The sequence below is a fragment of the Oncorhynchus mykiss genome, chromosome 7 (assembly GCF_057628025.1).
Source record: "Oncorhynchus mykiss isolate SJ-2025 chromosome 7, ASM5762802v1, whole genome shotgun sequence".
Taxonomy (NCBI): Eukaryota; Metazoa; Chordata; class Actinopteri; order Salmoniformes; family Salmonidae; genus Oncorhynchus; species Oncorhynchus mykiss.
In genome coordinates, this window is record NC_143028.1 from 12,133,481 (window position 1) to 12,156,848 (window position 23,368).

Consider the following 23,368-nt stretch of genomic DNA (forward strand, 5'->3'; position numbering starts at 1 on the left):
CCTTCAGCATTGGGAGCAATTTCCAAATGCCTGAAGGTACCACATTCATCTGTACAAACAATAGTATGCAAGTATAAACACCATGGGACTACGCAGCCATCATACCGCTCAGGAAGGAGATGTGTTTTGTCTCCTAGAGATTAATGTTCTTTGGTGCGAAAAGTGCAAATCAATCCCAGAACAACAACAAAGGACCTTGTGAAGATGCTGGAGGAAACGGGTACAAAAGTATCTATATCCACCGTAAACGAGTCCTATATCGACATTACCTGAAAGGCCGCTCAGCAAGGAAGAAGCCACTGCTCCAAAACCGCCATAAAAAAAATCCAGACTACGGCTTGCAACTGCACATGGGGACAAAGATCGTACTTTTTGGAGAAATGTCCTCTAGTCTGATGAATCAAAAATGGAACTGTTTGGCCATAATGACCATCGTTATGTTTGGAGGAAAAAGGGGGAGGCTTGCAAACTGAAGACCACCATCCCAACCCTGAAGCACAGGGTTTGCACCATCATGTTGTTGGATTTTATGTGGATATATTTAAGCAATATCTCAAGACATCAGACAGGAAGTTTAAGCTTGGTCCCAAATGGGTCTTCCAAATGGACAATGACCCCAAGCATACTTCCAAAGTTGTGGCAAAATAGCTTAAGGACAACGAAGTCAAAGTATTGGAGTGGCCATCACAAAGCCCTGACCTCAATCCTATATAAAATTTGTGGGCAGAACGGAAAAAGCGTGTGTGAGCAAGGAGGCCTACAAACCTGACTCAGTTACACTAGCTCTGTCAGGAGGAATGGGCCACAATTCACCCAACATATTGTGGGAAGCTTGTGGAAGGCTACCTGAAACATTTGACCCAAGTTAAACAATTTAGAAGTGGTGATCCTAACTGACCTAAAACAGGGAATTTTTACTAGGATTAAATGTCAGGAATTGTGAAAAACTGAGTTTAAATGTATTTGGCTAAGGTGTATGTAAACTTCCGACTTCAACTGTACCTGCCAAAAGGTTGATCGTTCACTACTGTTCAAAAGTTTGGGGTCACTTAGAAATGTCCTGGTTTTTAAAAGAAAAGCACTTTTTTTTTTTCATTTTAAAATAACTTTGAATTGATCAGAAATACAGTGTAGACATTTAATGTTGTAAATGACTATTGTAGCTGGAAACTGCTTTATTAAAAATAATAATAATGGAATATCTATATAGGCCCGTTATCAGCAACCATTACTCCTGTGTTCCAATGGCACATTGTGTTAGCTAATTCAAGTTTATAATTTTAAAAGGTTAATTGGTCATTAGAAAGCCCTTTTGCAAATATGTTAGCACATTAAACTGTTGTCCTGATTTAAAGAAGCAATACAACTGGCCTTCTTCAGACCTTCTTCAGACTAGTGGAGCATCAGCATTTGTGGGTTCGATTACAGGCCCAAAATTGCCAGAAACAAATAACTTTCTTCTGAAACTCGTCAGTCTATTCTTGTTCTGAGAAATGAAAGCTATTCCATGCAAGAAATTGCCAAGAAACTGTTGATCTCTTACCCGCAAAGCACCAGTCTCAACATCAACAGTGAAGAGACTACTCCGGGATGCTGGCCTTCTAGGCAGATTATCTGTCCAGTGTCTGTGTTTTTTATCTTTTCTTTTTATTGGCCAGTCTGAGATATGGCTTTTTCTTTGCAACTCTGCCTAGAAGGCCAGCATCCCGGAGTCGCCTCTTCACTGCTGACGTTGAGATGGGTGTTTTGCGGGTACTATTTAATGAAGCTGACGTACAATAATCCCTTTCAGAGATTTGGCAGTTTCATCTCAACAACGAAAATAGCGTACGCCAAATGGCATGTGAGGAGTGCTACCCGAACAAGCATTACACAGTTATGTTATGTACTTTTAACGAAGTCGGGGAAACCGGAAAGAGGTGTCTGGCTCGTTTTTCAAGTTAAGTCTCCATTGTCTATTACTCCTCAGTTGAGTTTACATTTAGGTAGCTAATGTAAAGGATTTGTTTGCCAGAGCAAGTCTAGACAGCACTAGCTGTATTATGCCGACAACAGTGAAGTTTCAGTCAGCCAGGTGTATCTCTACAGCATGGGCATACCTCTGGGTGAAGTGGACATCCCCATGCATGCACCTTATCAACATATGAATAATTCAGTATTGCACCATCCCGTTCTCTGGGCTTTGTCTGTAATCATAACCAGTAGTGCACATAACCAGTAGTGCACATAACCAGTAGGGCTCTCCACTAGTATTGTTTATGCTCTTAGATGTGATTTTTTTTAAATGAAAGACTAACCTTTTAATTGAAATAAAAAATGAATTATCATAAAACATATTGTTTAATTCTCTTGTTTAATTAAGAGTTTTGGCAAGGAGAATGTCTTTGTTCTCCATAGGCGCTCTCCCTCCATACTGGGAGTTTCCACCAGGAATTTATGACCGTTGTAAAACCTGATGTGCGAGAGGGAGGGAGCCACGATATACACCCAAAAGAGCCACGTCGTGACACAACATTGTTTTTGAGTGTTTAATCCTGATTTCTGCCGACAGACATGATAGGCTACATATGTTTTATTATTAAGTTATTGACCGTTCTGTGTACGTTCCCTAGTGGCCAATTTCAAAGCTGCTCAACTTGTGTTGAGGCAACCCTCAGATAAACATCATCTCGGATAAGTGATCATACCTTCTGTAAAATGAAGAGTTAATGTGTTGATATATGCACATTATAGCATATTTCATGGGCATTAATTACTATTTCTTACCAATTGATAATTATTTTTTTCATGCTAGCAGTCGTGCCTGCATGTCACAGTCACACAGTAGCAACATATCTTGCTGATCTACAACAAAATAATATGCATTTTGTCTTATTTTACTGTTAAATGAACCTTGCATTGTTATACAGTGCCTTGAATGTATTCAAATCCCTCGACTCTTTCCATATTTTGCTACGTTACAGCCTTACTTTGAAATGGATCAAATAAAGCATTCCACAGCAATCTACCCACAATACCCCATAATGACAAAGTGAAAACAAGTTGAGTAATTTTGACTAATTTCTTAAAAATAAGACATCAACACCTGATTTACATACAGTTGAAGTCGGAAGTTTACATACACCTTAGCCAAATGCATTTAAACTCAGTTTTTCACAATTCCTGACATTTAATCATAGTAAAAATTCCCTATTTTAGGTCAGTTAGGGTCACCACTTTATTTTAAGAATGTGAAATGTCAGAATAATAGTTGCGAGTGATTTACAGTGCCTTGCGAAAGTATTCGGCCCCCTTGAACTTTGTGACCTTTTGCCACATTTCAGGCTTCAAACATAAAGATATAAAACTGTATTTTTTTGTGAAGAATCAACAAGAAGTGGGACACAATCATGAAGTGGAACGACATTTATTGGATATTTCAAACTTTTTTAACAAATCAAAAACTGAAAAATTGGGCGTGCAAAATTATTCAGCCCCCTTAAGTTAATACTTTGTAGCGCCACCTTTTGCTGCGATTACAGCTGTAAGTCGCTTGGGGTATGTCTCTATCAGTTTTGCACATCGAGAGACTGACATTTTTTCCCATTCCTCCTTGCAAAACAGCTCGAGCTCAGTGAGGTTGGATGGAGAGCATTTGTGAACAGCAGTTTGCTGTGCTTCAGGGGTTGGGATGGTGTTCTTTGGCTTGCAAGCCTCCCCCTTGTTACTTCAAACATAACGATGGTCATTATGGCCAAACAGTTATTTTTGATTCATCAGACCAGAGGACATTTCTCCAAAAAGTACCATCTTTGTCCTCATGTGCAGTTGCTAACCGTAGCCTGGCTTTTTTATGGCGGTTTTGGAGCAGTTGCTTCTTCCTTGCTGAGCGGCCTTTCAGGTTATGTCGATATAGGACTCATTTTACTGTGGATATAGATACCTTTTGTACCCGTTTCCTCCAGCATCTTCTCAAGGTCCTTTGCTGTTGTTCTGGGATTGATTTGCACTTTGCGCACCAAAGTACATTAATCTCTAGGAGACAGAACGCATCTCCTTCCTGAGCGGTATGACGGCTGCGTGGTTCCATGGTGTTTATGCTTGCATACTATTGTTTGTACAGATGAATGTGGTACCTTCAGGTGTTTGGAAATTGCTCCAAAGGATGAACCAGACTTGTGGAGGTCTACAATTCTTTTTCTGAGATCTTGGCTGATTTATTTTCATTTTCCCATGATGTCAAGCAAAGAGGCACTGAGTTTGAAGGTAGGCCTTGAAATGCATCCACAGGTACACCTCCAATTGACTCAAAGGATGTCAATTATCCTATCAGAAGCTTCTAAAGCCATGACATCATTTTCTGGAATTTTCCAAGCTGTTTAAAGGCACAGTCAACTTGGTGCATGTAAACTTCTGACCCACTGGAATTGTGAAACAGTGAAATAATGTGTCTGTAAATAATTGTTGGAAAAATGACTTGTGTCATGCACAGAGTAGATGTCCTAACCGACTTGCCAAACCTATAGTTTGTTGTGGAGAAATTCGTGGAGTTGAAAAACAAGTTTTAATGACTCCAACCTAAGTGTATGTAAACTTCCGACTTCAACTGTAAGTATTCAGACCCTTTGCAATGAGACTCAATTAACCTCCGGTGCATCTGATTTTGTTGATCATCCTTGATGCTTATACAACTTGATTGGAGTCCACCTTTGGTAAATTCAATTGATTGGACATGTTTTGGAAAGGCATACACCTGTCTATATAAGGGACAGTTGACAGTGCATGTCAGAGTAAAAACCAAGCCACGAGGTCGAAGCAATTGTCCGCAGAGCTCCGAGACAGGATTGTGTTGAGGCACAGATCTGGGAAAGGATACCAAAACATTTCTGCAGCATTGAAGGTCGCCAAGAACACAGTGGCCTCCATCATTCTTAAATGGAAGAAGTTTAGAACCACCAAGACTGTTCCTAGAGCTGGCCGCCCGGCCAAAATGAGAAATCAGGGGAGAAGGGCCTTGGTCAGGGAGGTGACCAAGAACTTGATGGTCACACACCTAAAAATGCTCAGACCATGAGAAACGAGATTCTCTGGTCTGATAAAACCAAGATTGAACTCTTTGGCCTGATTGCCTACTGTGAAGCATTGTGGTGGCAGCATCATGCTGTGGGGTGTTTTTCACCAGCAGGGATTAGGAGACTAGTCAGGACCTTTGATGAAAACCTTCTCAGGACCTCAGACTGGGGCCAACGTTCACCTTCCAACAGGAAAATTACCCTAAAAACACAGCCAAGACAACACAGAAGTGGCTTTGGGACAAGTCTCTGAATGACCTTGAGTGGCCTAGCCAGAGCCCGGACTTGAACCAGATTGAACATCTCTGTAGAGATCTGAAAATAGCTGTGCAGCAACACTCCCCATGCAACCTGACAGAGCTTGAGAGGATCTGCAGAGAAGAATGGGAGAAACTCCTCTAATACGTGTGCCAAGCTTGTACCGTCATACACAAGAAGACTCAAGGATGTAATTGCTGCCTAAAGAATGTACTGCGTACAGGGTCTGAATAGTTATGTAATTGTGTACATTATTTTTTTAATATACATTAAAAAATCTAAAACTGTTTTTTGCTTTGTCATTATGGGTGTGCGTGTTTGTAGATGGGGGGGGGGGGGGGGGGGGGGGGGGTGTAAACAATTTTTGAATAATGCTACAACAAAATGTGGAAAAAGTCAAGTGGTCTGAATACTTTCCAAAGGGGATACATTTTAAATGTGATGTTTTTAGAAGTTGGGCTTGAAGGGTAGCTTAGCACAAAAGCACTCCCTCTATGCAGAATGTAAATGGCTATAAATAAATAAGGTTCAACTGGCTTTAGACAAGTTCAACTAACAAGAATAGCAGTACAGCAAATGTGAATCAGCTTTCAGATAATTAATTGAAAGTGGTGTGTGTTAGTCTTTGTGCATGGCTTCTTATTCACAGAGGGCCAGTGTGGGTACAGGGTTTTGTTCTAACCAAACAAAATCACACCTGATTCAACTAGTCAGGTCTTGAGTTATGTCTTTGATAAGTTGAATCAGGTGTGTTGGTTGGCAAGAACAAAAGCGTACAGTCATATCTGTGGATACAATTGGCCACCCCCCTGTTACGAGTGCTACTTTCATCATGATGAATAGTAATGATCAGTTTATTTGAATAACTTTAGGGGACATTTAATATCATCACATACTTACTTAAGTTTTAGACATTTTGGAAATTAATTATATAAGAGGTGGGCTTATTTGGAACCCACATGGGCTGAAAGGGTACATTCGGTACCCATTAAGCCCAGTCTGGACTTTTCACATATTTATCAAATATTTGTATCTCTTGTTAAAAAATGTTGCAAGTAAAGTCATAAAACTTGATCAGAGATTCATCTTACATTTTATTCTCACTTCATTTTTTGATTTCCCCACCCCCAAAAATTAGGGCAGTATGTATTAGAAATGTTTAAACTTAGATTTTGGTGGGCTTATTCGGTACACTTACCATATAACAATAGATTAATAAAACAAATACTAAAATATAGTTTTTGGGTGGAATTTTCCTTTAAGTGTCAGTGGTCTTTTTAAAGAGAATCTGGATATTCTCATTTCAGGTATTAAAACCCCAAATATGGTTGTACTTGTATTACTCTTGTTTATATTTTTTGTTGTCTTTTGAGTCTTGTAAACAATCAATGTAAAGCATCTATCACATTTGAGAGCAGTTCCATTTCTCCAGCCACATTCTTCAGTTGAAGTGGCGGGGCTGACCACAGACAATGCTGCCTGATTATCCATTCAGGGTTTTCCAGGGTTAGGAAACACCACAGAATCAGTAGAGCAAAGCAAGCAAACTGATTACAGGTCAGTCAAAGTTAACCATCTATCCCATGTGTCATAAAGCACCACTAGAGTTCAGAGAGAATGTTGCACAGTATGATGAACTGGTTGTTTTGAGCAAGATAACCTTGTTTTTCAGCTTGAAAGAACATTAACAGTAGCTAGGTTTCCATTCAATTAGCGACAGATTTCCATGCAAATATTTAAAAAATCTACATAAAACAAGTTGCACGTTTTAGACCAGAGATGTTTCCATCAAACTGACTTTTTGCGGATAAAAGGCTGTGCATGATTACGCATTGCACATAAAAATAACTTTTGCCATTTTAAATTCCCAGATACTGAATGGGAATTCAGTACATGGGTGCACATTTTGGTTTTTGCCCTACCACTCACTATACAGCAGATTAAAAATAATTAAAGCTTGATGATGAGTTGGTTATTTCAATCAGCTGTGTAGTGGAAGGGCAAAAAACTAGACATGTACCCAGGGAGGGCCACAGGACCGGGTTTGGGAAACCCTGCTTTAACCAACAGCTCGCAGATGCAGTGTGGGTAGGCTGCCTACATTATGAGATTATTATGGATAACGGCGATTTATTATTTGTCAAACGGCAGCCAATCGATCACGTCACCAGAATAAGACCCTCGATATTTATTGGAAAGGAGCATCAAACTCCTCATCTTGCAAATTCAGCACCCTGTGAAGTTCATCATAATTGATTTCATCTGTATCTTAAACTGCATGCTTTCCCAAGTCGTAGTGGGAGGACCACACAACATATCTCGTGACTCCAAATATACTACGATATTATGGTTATTATATCAATATTTGCGCATAGAGGGTTTCCACTGCCATTTCTCGCATAATTAATTTTACCGACACAAAAAGATACCAGCATGTCAAACAAACAAATTCAATTTTAAATTGTACCGGTGTGGTTTGTGGTACTGAGAAAGGGGAAAAGTACACAGTGCTCCTTGCATTTAGATGTAAAAACATTGTCCTTGCATGCATATTGATCACGCAACAGTTACCACCTGTAATAGAATATTCTTTGTTCCATACTAATTCCTTTATCAGTGACACTGCTGAGGGAGAGTGCCTGAGGTCACGTAAAGTTGGCTGACACAACTAAAACAAATTAGATATTAGTTAACACTTGAACCCTGAATCAGTAATTCGTAAGTAGCTTTATCCTTTAAGGTACATTTTAATTTGTTACTCTTCAACCAAGTTGTCATAGGGCAGTGCAAACAAACAAGGCCAGTCGAGTTCTTCCAAAAACCAGGCCCTCCTACTAAATGTGTATCCTAATACAAATGTAAAGCAGAACATTTAGTACAGTGCATTTTGACATTGGGGTTCATAGATTAAATGTTGCTCATACACATACACATCCACTTCCTATTTTATGTTTTCTCTTTCCTCAATGTGCATTGCTTCGTTCTTGCATTAGTTAATTGGTTATTGCACTGGCTAATTATTGCATTGGTTAATAGGTTATTGCATTGGTTAATAGGTTATTGCATTGGTTAATTAAATCATTGGTTAATTAACCTGCTCTCTCTCTTTCTTTATAAGTTGGGTAACCCCTTTATTCAGTATTGGAAAGAAGCGGAGGCTAGAAGAAGATGACATGTACCAAGTGCTTCCTGATGATGCTTCTCAGGTCCTGGGAGAGGAACTACAGAGGTATGACATACTGTGGCCCAGCTCTATTTTGCTCCCTATCCCCTAGCCTAGCCCTGTCCCTACTACATTGCCCTATCCCCTAGCCTAGCCCTTTCCCTAGGACATTATCCTATCCCCTAGCCTAGCCCTGTCCCTACTACATTGCCCTATCCCCTAGCATAGCCTATTCCCTAGGACATTGTCCTGTCCCCTAGCCTAGCCCTGTCCCTAGGACATTGCCCGGTCCCCTAGCCTAGCCCTGTCCCTAGGACATTGCCCGGTCCCCTAGCCTAGCCCTGTCCCTAGGACATTGCCCGGGCCCCTAGCCTAGCCCTGTCCCTTAGCCTTTTCCCTAGGACATTGCCCGGTCCCCTAGCCCTGTCCCTAGGACATTGCCCGGTCCCCTAGCCTAGCCCTTTCCTTTAGCCTTTTCCCTAGGACATTGCCCGATTCCCTAGCCTAGCCCTTTCCTTTAGCCTTTTCCTTAGGACATTGCCCGGTCCCCTAGCCTAGCCCTTTCCCCTAGCCTTTTCCCTAGGACATTGCCCGGTCCCCTAGTCTAGCCCTGTCCCTAGGACATTGCCCAGTCCCCTAGCCTAGCCCTTTCCCTTAGCCTTTTCCCTAGGACATTGCCCTGTCCCCTAGCCTAGCCCTGTCCCTAGGACATTGTCCTATCCCCCAGCCTAGCCCTGTCCCCTAGCCTAGCCCTTTCCCTAGGACATTGTCCTATCCCCTAGCCTAGCCCTTTCCCTAGGACATTGCCCTGTCCCCGAGCCTAGCCCTTAGCCTTTTCCCTAGGACATTGCCCTGTCCCCTAGCCTTTTCCCTAGGACATTGCCCTGTCCCCTAGCCTAGCCCTTAGCCTTAGCCTTTTCCCTAGGGCATTGCCCTGTCTCCTAGCCTAGCCTTTTCCCTAGGACATTGCCCTGTCCCCTAGCCTAGCCCTATCCCTCTTCATTGTTTACATCCCTTATTGTATTTTTGTTTTCAGAGCATTGAGAGAGAACTTTCCCTGGCTCTATTTGGAGTTTCATGCTAAACATTGAACTTAGCACCGTTGTGTATTTAGGCTCTGTTCTGTTTTCCGATCATAGTCTAACAATGTGCTAATCTCTCCAGGCATTGGGATAAGGAGGTTCGAATGGCTGCCAGGGAGCTGCGGATGCCCAAACTCACCAAAGCCATTGTGAAGTGCTATGGGAAACCCTACGCAGTGCTGGGGATTTTTAGTTTCACCGTAGTATGTAGAAATATACGTTTTCCGGTTCTTGAACATAACATGTACTATATGTAAATAGGTCAAATGTTAAGTGGGTTTTCTATCCATATATGTCAGCTTTTACAGTGTAAATAAGTGGATTTGAGTTGAGGTTGAAATCTCTCCACCTCTTCTCGTTCCCCCAATAGGAGGTGATTAAGGTGATCCAGCCAGTGTTCTTGGGAAAGCTGATCCGGTACTTTGAGAAGTACGATCCTGATGATATGGACGCACTGTATGAGGCCTTTGGCTACGCTGCTGGTATCTCTCTGTCCACTGTCGCGCTGACCGTCCTCCAAATTCATTATTACTACCACGTCCAGAGGACCGGCATGAAGATACGAGTGGCCATGTGTCACATGATCTACAAGAAGGTCATTATACGCCACATACCTGCATACAGCATTATACAAACTAAAATCTTCAAGAATAATTTGCTAGTAAATGTAATTCCCCCCATAGGCCCTGTGTCTCAGCAGCGCGGCGATGGGAAAAACAACCACAGGACAAATGGTGAACCTGCTATCCAACGATGTCAACAAGTTTGATGAGGTAAAAGCAGGAAGTGCATGCAGTTCCTTTGGATGAAATGGTTCCAGCACATCATCTCCCTCGGTTCATTCCGTAGGTTTCTGAAGTGTATGGCTGTAGCTTATCTGACAGAGGCCCCATATATAACAATTGACCCTTCGTCAAATGTACAGGAATGGAATGCACCAATATCTGGAATGCCTTTTGAGCCGTCTGTCATCTTGTCCTTGCAACTAAAGTATAGAAGTTAAATCCACACGGAGAGAACAAAGTCATGGATGAATGGAAAATGCAGATGGTTGCTTAGCACAAATGTTTACAATAGTCCGACGCTAAACTCAAACCAGAATGAACAAATATAAATGTGTATATATATATATATATATATATATATATATATATATATATATATATATATATATATATATATATATATATATATATATATATATATATATATAAATAAATAACATGGGGAGCCCATGCAGCTTATGAAGACCAGCGCGGCCTATTGGCCGCTGTAGTAGGTCATAAATCCAGCTCGAAGGATCATTATCATCTTTGTTATGCTCAATGCAACTACATAGAAACATGTAACAGCTAAGTGAACCAAGGATCACTGGTCTTTGCAGGTGACCAACAATCTGCACTACCTCTGGATAGCACCTCTGCAGGCTGTGGTGGTTATCAGTCTCCTGTGGTATGAGATTGGCCCGTCGTGCCTGGCAGGCGTGGCTGTCCTTGTGTTCCTCCTGCCACTACAGACCATGTTTGGAAAACTCTTCGGCTCCCTCAGGTGAATTACATACGTTACATGGCTTGACCTTAGTGGGGTCTTCTTGAGAAAAGTTGACCTCGTCCTTATCTATAGGGGCTAATGTTTTTCAGTGAGTGGCTCCTGTGCTTCATTGACTATGTCAGAGCTACCTGTTCAATGGTAACCCATAGGTCAACCTATATGTTATGATGATGTCCTTCTCTTAAACCCCTTTTCTGTTTTGACTGTAATGATTTACCTCTTAGAACATTCCAAGCACATGTGAAGAAAAGTTAGCTTTATATGTTGGCTGGCATGTTGACTGGCAATTGAACTGTGAACTCTTGCTTGGACAGTTGTTCACACAATCAACAACACAAGTGCTGGAAGTAATAGCCTTGATTAGGTGTTATGAAACCCTAATGCAATGCAGACTTCTCTGATTCTATGAAAGAGTTCTTAGTTAAATGCAATTTAAACATTGCCATCGATTCGTTAAACTCAGGAAACGTCAGTTTCTGTTCACAAGGAGATATGACTGAACTGACTGACCTCCTTTTCTTGCAGGAGTAAAACCGCTGCCTTGACTGACAATAGGATACGCACCATGAATGAAGTGGTGTCTGGAATCAGGATCATCAAAATGTATGCCTGGGAGAAGCCCTTCTCAGCACTGGTCAATGATGTCAGAAGGTAAAAACTAAACTCAGCATGAAAAGAAACGACCTCAGTCAACTGCGTTTATTTTCAGCAAACATAACAAGATTCAACAACTGAGACATAACTGAACAAGTTTCACAGACATGGAATAATGTGTCCCTCAACAAAGGGAGGGGTCAAAATCAAAAGTCAGTCAGTATCTGGTGTGACCACCAGCTGCATTAAGTACTGCAGTGCATCTCCTCCTCATGCACTGCACCAGATTTGCCAGTTCTTGCTGTGCGACATTACCCCACTTTTCCACCAAGGCACCTGCAAGCTCCCAGACATTTCTGGGGGGGAGAATGGCCCTAGCCCTCACCCTCCGATCCAACAGGTCCCAGACATGCTCAATGGGATTGAGATCCGGGCTCTTCGCTGACCATGGCAGAACACTGACATTCCTGTCATGTAGGAAATCACGCACCGAACAAGCTGTACAGCTGGTGGCATTGTCATGCTGGAGGGTCATGTCAGGATGAGCCTGCAGGAAGGATACCCACATGAGGGAGGAGGATGTCTTCCCTGTCATGCACAGCATTGAGATTGCCTGCAATGACAGCAAGCTCAGTCCGACGATGCTGTGACACACCGCCCCAGACCATGACGGACCCTCCACCTCCAAATCGATCCCGCTCCAGAGTACAGGCCTCGGTGTAACGCTCATTCCTTGGATGATGAATCCGACCATCACCCCAGGTGAGAAAAGTTGCGGTTGTCAGTGAAGAGCACTTTTTGCCAGTCCTGTCTGGTCCAGTGACGGTGGGTTCGTGCCCATAGGCGACGTTGTTGCCGGTGATGTCTGGTGAGGACCTGCCTTACAACAGGCCTACAAGCCCTCAGTCCAGCCTCTCTCAGCCTATTGTGGACAGTCTGAGCACTGATGGAGGGATTGTGCGTTCCTGGTGTAACTCGGGCAGTTGTTGTTGCCATCCTGTACTTGTCCCACAGGTGTGATGTTTGGATGTACTGATCCTGTGCAGGTGTTGTTACACGTGGTCTGCCACTGCGAGAACGATCAGCTGTCCGTCCTGTCTTCGGCGTCTCACAGTACAGACATTGCAATTTATTGCCCTGGTCACATCTGCAGTCCTCATGCCTCCTTGCAGCATGCCTAAGGCACGTTCACACAGATGAACAGGGACCCTGGGCATCTGTCTTTGAGTCAGTTAAAAGGCCTCTTTAGTGTCCTATATTTTCATAACCGTGGCCTTAATTGCCTACCGTCTGTAAGCTATTAGTGTCTTAACGACGGTTCCACAGGTGCATGTTCATTAATTGTTTATGGTTCATTGAACAAGCACGTGAAAGTGTTTAAAACGCTTTACAATGAAGATCTGTGAAGTTATTTGAATTTTTACGAATTATCTTTGAAAGACAGGGTCCTGAAAAAGGAACGTTTCTTTCTTTGCTGAGTTTACAATTGTAACATAAATTGTATGTTTTTTTTCTATTAGCAGGATACACAAACGGTATGATAAACCAACGACCCTCAGCTAGATGGGATCAATTCCTTCAATGTTCTCATTTTTAGGCACATGTTCAACTTAAAAGGAGAAATCCAACAAAAACCACTCATTCCTTACATTTATAGTGTTAAATAACACTGTGAGAACAATATTTTTTGTGAACAAAAGTTTCATTTTGGTTTTATAGTAAGGTTGGTCGCAACATGGAACATTGTTGTGGAAATCGGTTCCAGCTCAAGTCGACTACAAAATCTGCAATGCTCTCTTATGGGCTGGCTAGCTTTGTAGCCAAGTTACCTACACATAATAATATCAGCATGTAAAGCTACTGTAGTTAGCTGTAAAATTGCCTAAACAAACTGCACTCTCAATTTAGGAGTCTACAATCTCACCATGTTCAAACTGCAGATCGATGTCGTCTAACATTCGCAACGACAGATATACTTTTGAGGAGATAGGAAACCTTACCCATGCTACGTTACTGGGCCGCGCGGTGCATTTTGGGTTATTCTGAGTGATTCTGGGACAAGGAGTGCTCTTCGATGAGTGAATGGGAGTCTTGGGCGCTAGCTCAGAAACCCAACATTAGCATCAACAAAAAGTACAACATTACAAATATTTTGCCGAGATGTGAGGTATTTAACTTATCTGTAGTATCATATAGCTTTGGAATCGTGACATTACGTACTTTCTAGGAAAATGGACAGGATTCTTGTCATATACACTTTGCTTTGCGAAGGGATTGTGTGATGATTAGCTTAGCAACCACATGACACCGTGAATGCGATTGGCCGACAGTCTGCTGGTTGGGGCGTTTTTACGTTTCTTTTATCTTTGGATTCCTATCTCTTTCTATAATTTCTCTGGCAACGGCACCATGCAATGCACCCTGGACTAAAGAGGCAGGTAAATAGGAAAAATGTGCCAGAAGACCTTTAGTTAAATTACACATTTCTCGAGGTAGGAATATCGCAAAAATATGATATATAGCTCATTCGAGAGAAGACATTCGAGTTATGACATGGGCCAGTATTGAAATCTGACGTATTATTAGACGTTTTCGCAATCTAAAAGTATTCCTATTAACTTCCAGTGTAGCGAGAGCAACTTTATCATAGTGCTTGGACGGAGTTCTGCCTGCTTGAACGCCAAGGACTCGGATACACATGAAATGACCCAGGGAATCGGTAGAACGTCACTCAGAGATGCACAAAAACAAGATTCAAAATGAGTGAAAAACATGCTTTCCTATTTCAATAGGTGAAATAAAATGGACTATAGTAAGTGCCTATTATGTGCCAAATATAGTGTTGACCTTAACAGGGTAGACGATTTCATCTTAAATCATCCGTAAATCCCATTAACAGGGGGAATGGAAGCTTGTTGTAACAGGGTTATGCTCAACCCACTCAGTTTTCTACCGCAAAACACATTATTTGACTATGATTTGGCTATAAGAAGTTTGTTTCCTTTAAAACCAGAGTTCAGTTAGTGTAACGGAGTTGACCTTAAAATGAGGGCCAGACATTTCATGTGATAAGATGAATCACTCACATTAAATAAATAATCATCTTGAGAAACGACTTTGTCAAAGCAACAAAATAACTAGGGCTTTACAATGATGGTGAAAACCTGGAGACATTTTTGAGATGAACCAGTTAAATGTAATCTATATAATCCCCAAAAGTAATTATTTATCATGAGGGTCATAAACAATAACTAGTAATGCATACTCAAAGAAAGGTTAAAATCCTACCTTTCTGGTAAAAATAGTCATAAATTGCTGAGGTGTAGACACTTAACGACACAAACTCAAGTACACAGTGAAATATTTTGTTATTTCCTGTTTGACAAAACTATTTCCTTTTTAAATTTGATTTTATTTATGCATTTTTTTTACCAGGTAAGTTGACTGAGAACACATTCTCATTTACAGCAACGACCTGGGGAGAGGAGGGGGATGAATGAGCCAATTGTAAAATGGGGATTATGTATGTATGAATGTATGTATGTGCTTTCTAAATATAGCATAATAAAATTCTAAAACGACTAAGATTTCACCTTCCTTATAACTGTAAAATACATATCTGTTTATTGTTGGAGAAAATGTTCGTATTTTCTAAAGTTCGCTCTTGATTCAAACGTCTGCCCCCATCGCTGTGAACGTCACAGAGCTCTAACTTGGCTTCCTGAACTCTCTAGGAACTCTCCTTTCATCTCATATTAATCTTGTCCATCTATGACAAACAAATATATATTTTTTGTTTAAAATCTTTTATTTTTCCGTGATGAAACCACTCTCTCCTGCTGTGCTACGATGTAATGCTTGCAGGCATGTGCTTTGTCCATGGCTGTGATGTATGTTCAGCCAGGGGTTGATGGACAGTCTGAAGAGAAAATGAAATGGTAGGAGGGACATCCCAGCTTCAAGTGATTTCAGATTTCACATCCTACGTCACACGGGCTAATAGCCTAATCTTCATGAATAATGTTCCAATTTAGATGTCAAACAGTATCAAGGTTCTGGTCCAATGCTTCTAAAAAATGTTATACTACTGTATCTGAGGGAACCAGGGCTATCGCTCAATACAAGTCCTTTCGATCTACGGTATTCACAGATTGATATATAAGCGAAAATGTCGGTCGGAACCGGTACATTAACCACGCAGGTCCCTTAAAAAAGGGACCTTACATCCTAAGAGGTTTTAAGTGGGTTAAATTCTTCCTAGAAGTCGGTGTCTGCATGTGCAGTTTATAGTGTTTGGCTGAGTGCCAGGCACCCCTAGCCTGGCCTCTGAGGGAGCAAAGCCACATGCACTTCACCAGCTGCCAACAAACGGCTATCAGTTACATCACAGGTCTGGTCCCCTGATCCCTCTCTGAGACCTGGCTGTAGTCTTTCTGCTTCTCTTTGTTCTTTAACACGAGGATAAGTTGCATTTATTTGTCTCAGATGGTTATTGAATGTTACATTCTATGGTAGCTTTTAGTGGAATGTCTGGGGCATTTGTGGAATTCCCATTCCCAAAACACAATCTCCCATATTCCTGGCTGCAGCAAAGTGCACAAAAGCTGTAATAGTAATTATGCCGTTCTTCTTCCATGTTTCCTCAATGAGTGAAAAACCTCTTAACATTCTTCAGTCTATTGACGCATCCGTGCCTCAATCTAATGGACATCATTAAAAAAAAAATCACCAGCAAAATCTGTCAGTTTAAGCTAGATGTTTTTTTGCATGGGGAAACGGACAAACACGATATGATAAAATGAATTGCAATTTTTAAAGGAACTGGTTGACTTTGTCTTTTGGCTAGCTGTGGTGGAAAGTAGCAGAGCTACAGCGCTGTTTGTCAGACCGTTAGACACCCGGAAAATGTCTGCAGCATCCAAACGTTTTGGCCTACTAACTAATATGACCACTCTATGGTCTACAAACAACCCCCACAAGCCCCACTGGACTCTTCAATATTCAGTAATGCTAATGAGCCAACTTCTGTCTGTAGCGTCCGAACCGTTTGGGCTACAGACTAATATGACCCCACTGTGGAAATGGGAGACTCTCCTGAACACAATGATGAACTGTTTTTGCTCTACGACCCCAACAAGTGTCACGGAACTCATCTGAAGGTAGACCATACAAAGGAATGGAAGTATGAAGGTATTTTTGTGCCATCAAAAATCAAAAGGGTTAAATAGGTGTCCAAAAAAGTACATATTTTGTGAGCTTTCTTATCTACTAGAACCTTATTCATTTATGATTCATTTTGACTTTTTTTTTTGTCATTTATGAATGTGTTATTCGGTGCGAGTCTATGGGTTACAGTAAAGGCCAAATTCAATATTTTATCAAATAACAAAAATATAAAACTTTTTATTTTTTAAATACACACACCTAAAGGGGTCCTACAATTCCAATTCAAATAGCTAAATGATCCATGGTATGACCCCCCCCCCCCCCCCCCCCCCCCCCCCCCCCACAACGGCTTAGACTTTTATAGGTTAATGGTGTTTGGTTCTAATTCTGAGTTAAAAACTCAACAGTCACTATGAAAGCTCAAACCAAGTTTATTCTTCCCAGAGGGTCAATACAGCTGCATCAGACAAATACATTGTTCACACAAGCACTGATATTTAACCCTTCCTCCTAAGCTGTGGAACCTCCAACACATCTGAGCAGCCAATGCATCTCTGTTGCTCGACAGAACCTTAGTGATATCTGTTCTTCCTCACTTCATCTGACCTGACCTCTAACCCAAAGTGCTCACTCCTTTTATCAATGCCTGCCACGTGATCACTTTCCCTGCACTCAACACATTCCAAGCTTAATAGTACACACTATATACCTTCCTCCTACAGATATCATTAACCTCTGGTGTAGACCCTCTAAACCTAAGCACTCCATATTTCAATAGGATACCTGATAATTAGCCCTATCCCAAGTTTAGGAGTTAGAACCCAGAATTCATCAATGGAAAGGTTTAACAGATGTGTAACAGAATGTTTTATTGCATTATTATTACTGAAAGGCTTCTTTCATTCTTCCCTCAGGGAAGAGATCTCCAAGATCATGTCAAGCTCCTACCTGCGAGGTCTCAACATGGTCTCCTTCTTTGCGGCCAGTAAGATCATAGTCTTCATCACCTTCGCTGTCTACGTCCTCCTGGGGAACACCATCTCAGCCAGCCGGGTGTTTGTGGCAGTGTCTCTATATGGTGCCATCAAGATCACAGTGACCCTCTTCTTCCCACAGGCCATAGAGAAGGTGTTCGAGACCATCATCAGTATCCGCAGGATCAAGGTACTCTATAGATCATCTGGCACAAAATGGCTGCTGTGCCGCACCTAGGTGCAATGAGTTATTGTGGTTTAGTAAGGTTTGTTTGGCTGCATCATCTCTCTGTTGACCCACAGAATTTCCTTCTGTTGGAGGAGATTGAGAGACCCAACATGAGATTTACCCCAGAGGAAAAGAAAGACGCCTCTGTTGAGATCAAGGACTTAATTTGCTACTGGGACAAGGTGAATATTCTGGTCAAATGTTGAATGTCCAAATGTTGATATACAAAACAAGAATACGCCTGTCCTGTGTGGTAGTTTCATGTATTGCTATGAAATGTCATTTCTCTCTCTCTCCAGTGTCTGGACACCCCATCTCTCCAGAACCTGTCACTCACAGTGAAGTCGGAGCAACTCGTTGCTGTCATTGGACCTGTGGGGTCTGGAAAGGTCAGAGGTCATACATAGTACACTATATATACAAAAGTATGTGAACACCCCTTCAAATTAGTTGATTCGGCTATTTTGGCCACACCCGTTGCTGACAGGTGTATAAGATCCAGCACACAGCCATGTAATCTCCATAGACAAACATTGGCAGTAGAATGGTCTTACTGAAGAGCTATGTGACTTTCAACGTGGCACCGTCATAGGATGCCACCTTTCCAACAAGTCAGTTCATCAAATTTCTGCCCTGCTAGAGCTGCCCCGGGCAACTGTAAGTGCTGTTATTGTGAAGTGGAAACGTCTAAGAGCAACAATGGCTCAGCTGCGAAGTGGTTGGCCACACAAGCTCACAGAATGGGACCGCTGAGTGCTGAAGCGAGATGTGTAAAAAAAAAAAAAGTATTTCCTGGGTTGCAACACTCACTACCAAGTTCCAAACTGCCTCTGGAAGCAACGTCATCACAATAACTGTTCATCGGGAGCTTCATGAAATGGGTTTCCATGGCTGAGCAGCTGCACACAAGCCTAAAATCACCATGCGCAATGCCAAGTGTTGGCTGGAGTCGTGTAGTAAAGCTCGCCGCCATTGGACTCTGGAGCAGTGGAAACACACTTCACCATCTGGCAGTCCGACAGACAAATCTGGGTTTGACTGATGCCAGGAGAACGCTACCTGCCCCAATGCATAGTGTCAATGCATGACACTGCCCACGTGCACAATGCGAGGTCCGTACAGAAATGGTTTGTCAAGATCGGTGTGGAAGAACTTGTCAAGCCTGTACAGAGCCCTGACCTCAACCCCATCGAACACCTTTGGGAGGAATTGGAACACCAACTGTGAGCCAGGCCTAATCGCACATCATCACTAATGCTCTTGAGGCTGAATGGAAGCAAGAGTCCAACATCTAGTGGAAAGCCTTCACAGAAGAGTGGAGGCTGTTATAGCAGCAAAAGGGGGGACTCCATATTGATACCCATGGATTTGGAAGGAGGTGTTCGATGAGCAGGTGTCCGAATACTTTGTCATGTTGTGTGTGTGTGTGTGTGTGTGTGTGTATATATGGTCAAATATGTAGTAAGCCATATCAGCCAGCTCACATGTTTACCAGCCCATCTCCCACAGTCCTCTCTGCTCAGCGCCATCCTGGGGGAGCTGCCTCACGACAAGGGGGTATTGAGGGTCAAAGGTCAGCTGACCTACGCCTCCCAGCAGCCCTGGGTGTTCCCTGGAACCATCCGCAGCAACATCCTGTTTGGCAAAGAGCTCCATCCTCAAAAGTATGAGAAGGTCCTGAGAGCCTGCGCCCTCAAGAGGGTAAGACACACTGAATGGAGGTCTCATGGTATTTATTCTAGGAGCTTTGCAATGGTTTTGTGTTCTGACTGTTAGCCCTTGTCGTCTCTGTTGTCCCTTCTGTGTTCAGGACATGGAGCTGCTGCCAGACGGGGACCTGACAGTGATAGGGGACAGAGGAGCCACCCTCAGTGGGGGACAGAAAGCTAGAGTGAACCTGGCCCGGTAAGACCACAGCTCGACTTCAAACCAGAGTAGAAATGAGTTGAGGTACATTCTATAGATGTGATGAATATCCTCCAGTCTCTATCTGAAAGCCTTGTTGTGTCTCAGGGCTGTGTACCAGGATGCTGATATCTACCTGCTGGACGACCCTCTAAGTGCTGTGGATGCTGAGGTCGGGAGACACCTGTTTGAACAGTGAGTGAACCACAGTTTCAGCTAAACAGGCTGTATTTATTTACCTTTATTTTACCGGACCCATCCCATTGAGATAAATGATTACTTTACAAGAGAGACAAAATAGCAGCTCAAAGTTGGACCCATTTACAACATAAAACACAACGCCCTACAGTTTAAAAATATGCATTTACACATTGAGCAGCAAGATGATTTGGGGAGGTGTGGTGCAAGTATGAAATTATGACCTCTTCCTAAATATTTGGTGACATGATTCATTTTGCGTATGGTTTCCTAGAAACAAAGGGTGGCTCAGCTAACCCTTTGGCTCAACTTACCCCACTATCCTTTAGTACAACTGAACTACATTCGTCCCAGACTCAGATTAGGTCTACTTACTGGCTGCTTCTTTAGGGCAGGAATGGGTTTTGTAGCATTTACAAGTTAATGGATGTTCAGGGTCATGTGGATTTTTTTTTTCACCTTTATTTAACCAGGTAGGCTAGTTGAGAACAAGTTCTCATTTGCAACTGCGACCTGGCCAAGATAAAGCATAGCAGTGTGAACAGACAACACAGAGTTACACATGGAGTAAACAATTAACAAGTCAATAATACAGTAGAAAAAAGGAGAGTCTATATACATTGTGTGCAAAAGGCATGAGGAGGTAGGCGAATAATTACAATTTTGCAGATTAACACTGGAGTGATAAATGATCAGATGGTCATGTACAGGTAGAGATATCGGTGTGCAAAAGAGCAGAAAATAAAATAAATAAAAACAGTATGGGGATGAGGTAGGTAAAAATGGGTGGGCAATTTACCGATAGACTATGTACAGCTGCAGCGATCGGTTAGCTGCTCAGATAGCAGATGTTTGAAGTTGGTGAGGGAGATAAAAGTCTCCAACTTCAGCGATTTTTGCAATTCGTTCCAGTCACAGGCAGCAGAGAACTGGAACGAAAGGCGGCCAAATAAGGTGTTGGCTTTAGGGATGATCAGTGAGATACACCTGCTGGAGCGTGTGTTACGGGTGGGTGTTGCCATCGTGACCAGTGAACTGAGATAAGGCGGAGCTTTACCTAGCATGGACTTGTAGATGACCTGGAGCCAGTGGGTCTGGCGACGAATATGTAGCGAGGGCCAGCCGACTAGAGCATACAGGTCGCAGTGGTGGGTGGTATAAGGTGCTTTAGTGACAAAACGGATGGCACTGTGATAAACTGCATCCAGTTTGCTGAGTAGAGTGTTGGAAGCAATTTTGTAGATATGATTCTCTGATGTTAGAACAGGCCTTCACCAGAAGTGTGAAACTGCACTTAAATTGTCTGTGTCTGTCTCTCTTCATGTGTCTGTATCCCCATGTGTGTCCAGGTGTATCTGTGGTATTCTGAAGAATAAGCCCCGCATCCTGGTCACCCACCAGTTGCAGTACCTCCAAGCAGCCAACCAGATCCTCGTCCTCAAGGAGGTGTGTTCCTGGCAGGGTTTAACATTCTACACATGCTTTGTAACCTACGTATGACCACAGGTGCATTTGATTACATTTTTACTTTGTTGAGCACATAACACGTCTGCTGTCAATCTTTATGAAAGGAATAGTTCACCCAAAGGCATATGCATTTACATATGAATACATACTCCAGAAGTTGGGCAGGGTGCGATGTGTGTTTGTGTGTGTGTGTGTCAGGGTCACGTGGTAGCGAGGGGGACATACTCCGAGCTGCAGCACTCTGGGGTTGACTTCACCTCCCTGCTGAAGAGGGACGAGGAGGAGCCACAAACCAACAACAATCACTCAGTGGTCAAACACGCCTTTTCCCAGAACTCAATTTGCTCCTGGAACTCAGTGGTCTCCCACACCTCCTCCATGCACTCTGTTAAAGATGGAGCTGAACAGCTTTCGGTGGGTCCAAACCCCACCCACTTCCTTTCAAGCCCTTAGATACAGTCACAAGGAGGATTTTCATTCTGAAGTGTCCCAGATTGTCCCTCCTTTTAGTTAACAGGGTATTATGTCCATGTCTCCTCCCTGTCCAGACAGTAGCAGAGGAGAGCCGATCGGAGGACAACATTGGCGCCAGCCTCTACTTCAAGTACTTAAACGCAGGAGCCAGCATCCTGGTTATGCTGGGCACAGTCCTCCTCAGTCTCATCGCAGAGGTATTAACACATCCAAAATGTCAGGCAGTGAATAGCCATATGTCACCATTCTACCTCCTAGCATCTACAGTAAATACAAGCATTTTGACTTCTGATAGATGTGTGCAAAATCAAACTCTGAACAGATCAAGGCATTGGAACCAATGACATTGCAATGATCTAACCAACTATAATATAATTTGTCACCCACAGGTAGCGTACGTTCTTCAGGACTGGTGGCTGGCCTATTGGTGAGAAGCATCTATTGTTACAGTAGTTCATTATTTGTTTCACAGTTCAGTTGGACCATAGCAATGTGAATATTCAAATGACAACGCTGACTGTTTGATTGACAGGGCAGGAGAGCAGGAGAAACTCAATATTAATGGCACTGTGATTGTCCAAAATGGCCTCAACATCACTCAAGAATTGGACCTCGGTTTCTATGTGGGCATTTATGCAGGTATACAGAAGAGAATTCCTAAATATACTGAATATTTTCTAAGTAAGTATGAGGTTGTCCCCTTACCTGTGAGGAAGCTTGAGGAAATCGGGTAACGACTGACAAGTCACCTTCTGTGTTCAGGTTTGACTCTGGCCTCGGTCATCTTTGGCTTTGCCAGGAGTCTGGTGATGTTCAATGTGCTGGTGAAAGCTGCTCAGTCTCTGCACAACCGCATGTTCAACTCTATCCTCCGGACACCTGTACGCTTCTTTGATGTCAACCCAATTGGTGAGAAACCCCTCGCATGAAATAGAATCTGTTTGTGTTGTCTTTTTCTTGTTGAGGACAATACAATTTCTTGTAATTTAGTCCTGACCTCCAAAATGCTTTCAAACTGGTTGGGTGAGAGAACAGATGTCATTTCAACATCTAGTTTTGATTTACATTTGGTTGAGTTGTCAATTCAATGTCAATTCAACGAAGGAAGAAAAAAAATCACTCATTGTATTTAGGTTAAAAGTTGGGTGGAGAAAAAAATACTAAATTCCTTTAAATTTGTTAGGAATTGAAAACTGGTCAAGTTGTGGAGAAATGCTAGATGCAAAATATAAGACAAACAACTTCTATATTTAAAA

General features: G+C 42.4%; 1 protein-coding gene across 9 annotated transcripts in view; it reads left to right on the forward strand.

The window, feature by feature from the left end:
* Positions 1 to 23,368, forward strand: part of LOC110528799 (ATP-binding cassette sub-family C member 4) — a 42,875-nt gene that overhangs the window by 5,557 nt on the left and 13,950 nt on the right. For 6 of the 9 annotated variants that reach the window (XR_016497090.1, XR_016497091.1, XR_016497092.1 and 3 more), the window contains exons 2-19: positions 8,428 to 8,538; positions 9,637 to 9,757; positions 9,925 to 10,149; positions 10,238 to 10,327; positions 10,939 to 11,102; positions 11,631 to 11,756; positions 17,780 to 18,029; positions 18,143 to 18,250; positions 18,368 to 18,457; positions 19,578 to 19,769; positions 19,879 to 19,973; positions 20,082 to 20,168; positions 21,521 to 21,617; positions 21,837 to 22,052; positions 22,187 to 22,309; positions 22,502 to 22,539; positions 22,645 to 22,751; positions 22,875 to 23,021. Coding sequence is in view for 3 of the 9 variants with exons in the window: in XM_036982830.2 (XP_036838725.2) it covers positions 8,428 to 8,538; positions 9,637 to 9,757; positions 9,925 to 10,149; positions 10,238 to 10,327; positions 10,939 to 11,102; positions 11,631 to 11,756; positions 17,780 to 18,029; positions 18,143 to 18,250; positions 18,368 to 18,457; positions 19,578 to 19,769; positions 19,879 to 19,973; positions 20,082 to 20,168; positions 21,521 to 21,617; positions 21,837 to 22,052; positions 22,187 to 22,309; positions 22,502 to 22,539; positions 22,645 to 22,751; positions 22,875 to 23,021 (2,387 nt within the window). In the remaining 6 variants the exon portion in view is untranslated. The remainder of the gene's footprint in view (positions 1 to 8,427; positions 8,539 to 9,636; positions 9,758 to 9,924; positions 10,150 to 10,237; positions 10,328 to 10,938; positions 11,103 to 11,630; positions 11,757 to 17,779; positions 18,030 to 18,142; positions 18,251 to 18,367; positions 18,458 to 19,577; positions 19,770 to 19,878; positions 19,974 to 20,081; positions 20,169 to 21,520; positions 21,618 to 21,836; positions 22,053 to 22,186; positions 22,310 to 22,501; positions 22,540 to 22,644; positions 22,752 to 22,874; positions 23,022 to 23,368) is intronic. The other 3 variants (XR_016497095.1, XR_016497094.1, XM_090240302.1) reach the window with 1 other exon arrangement.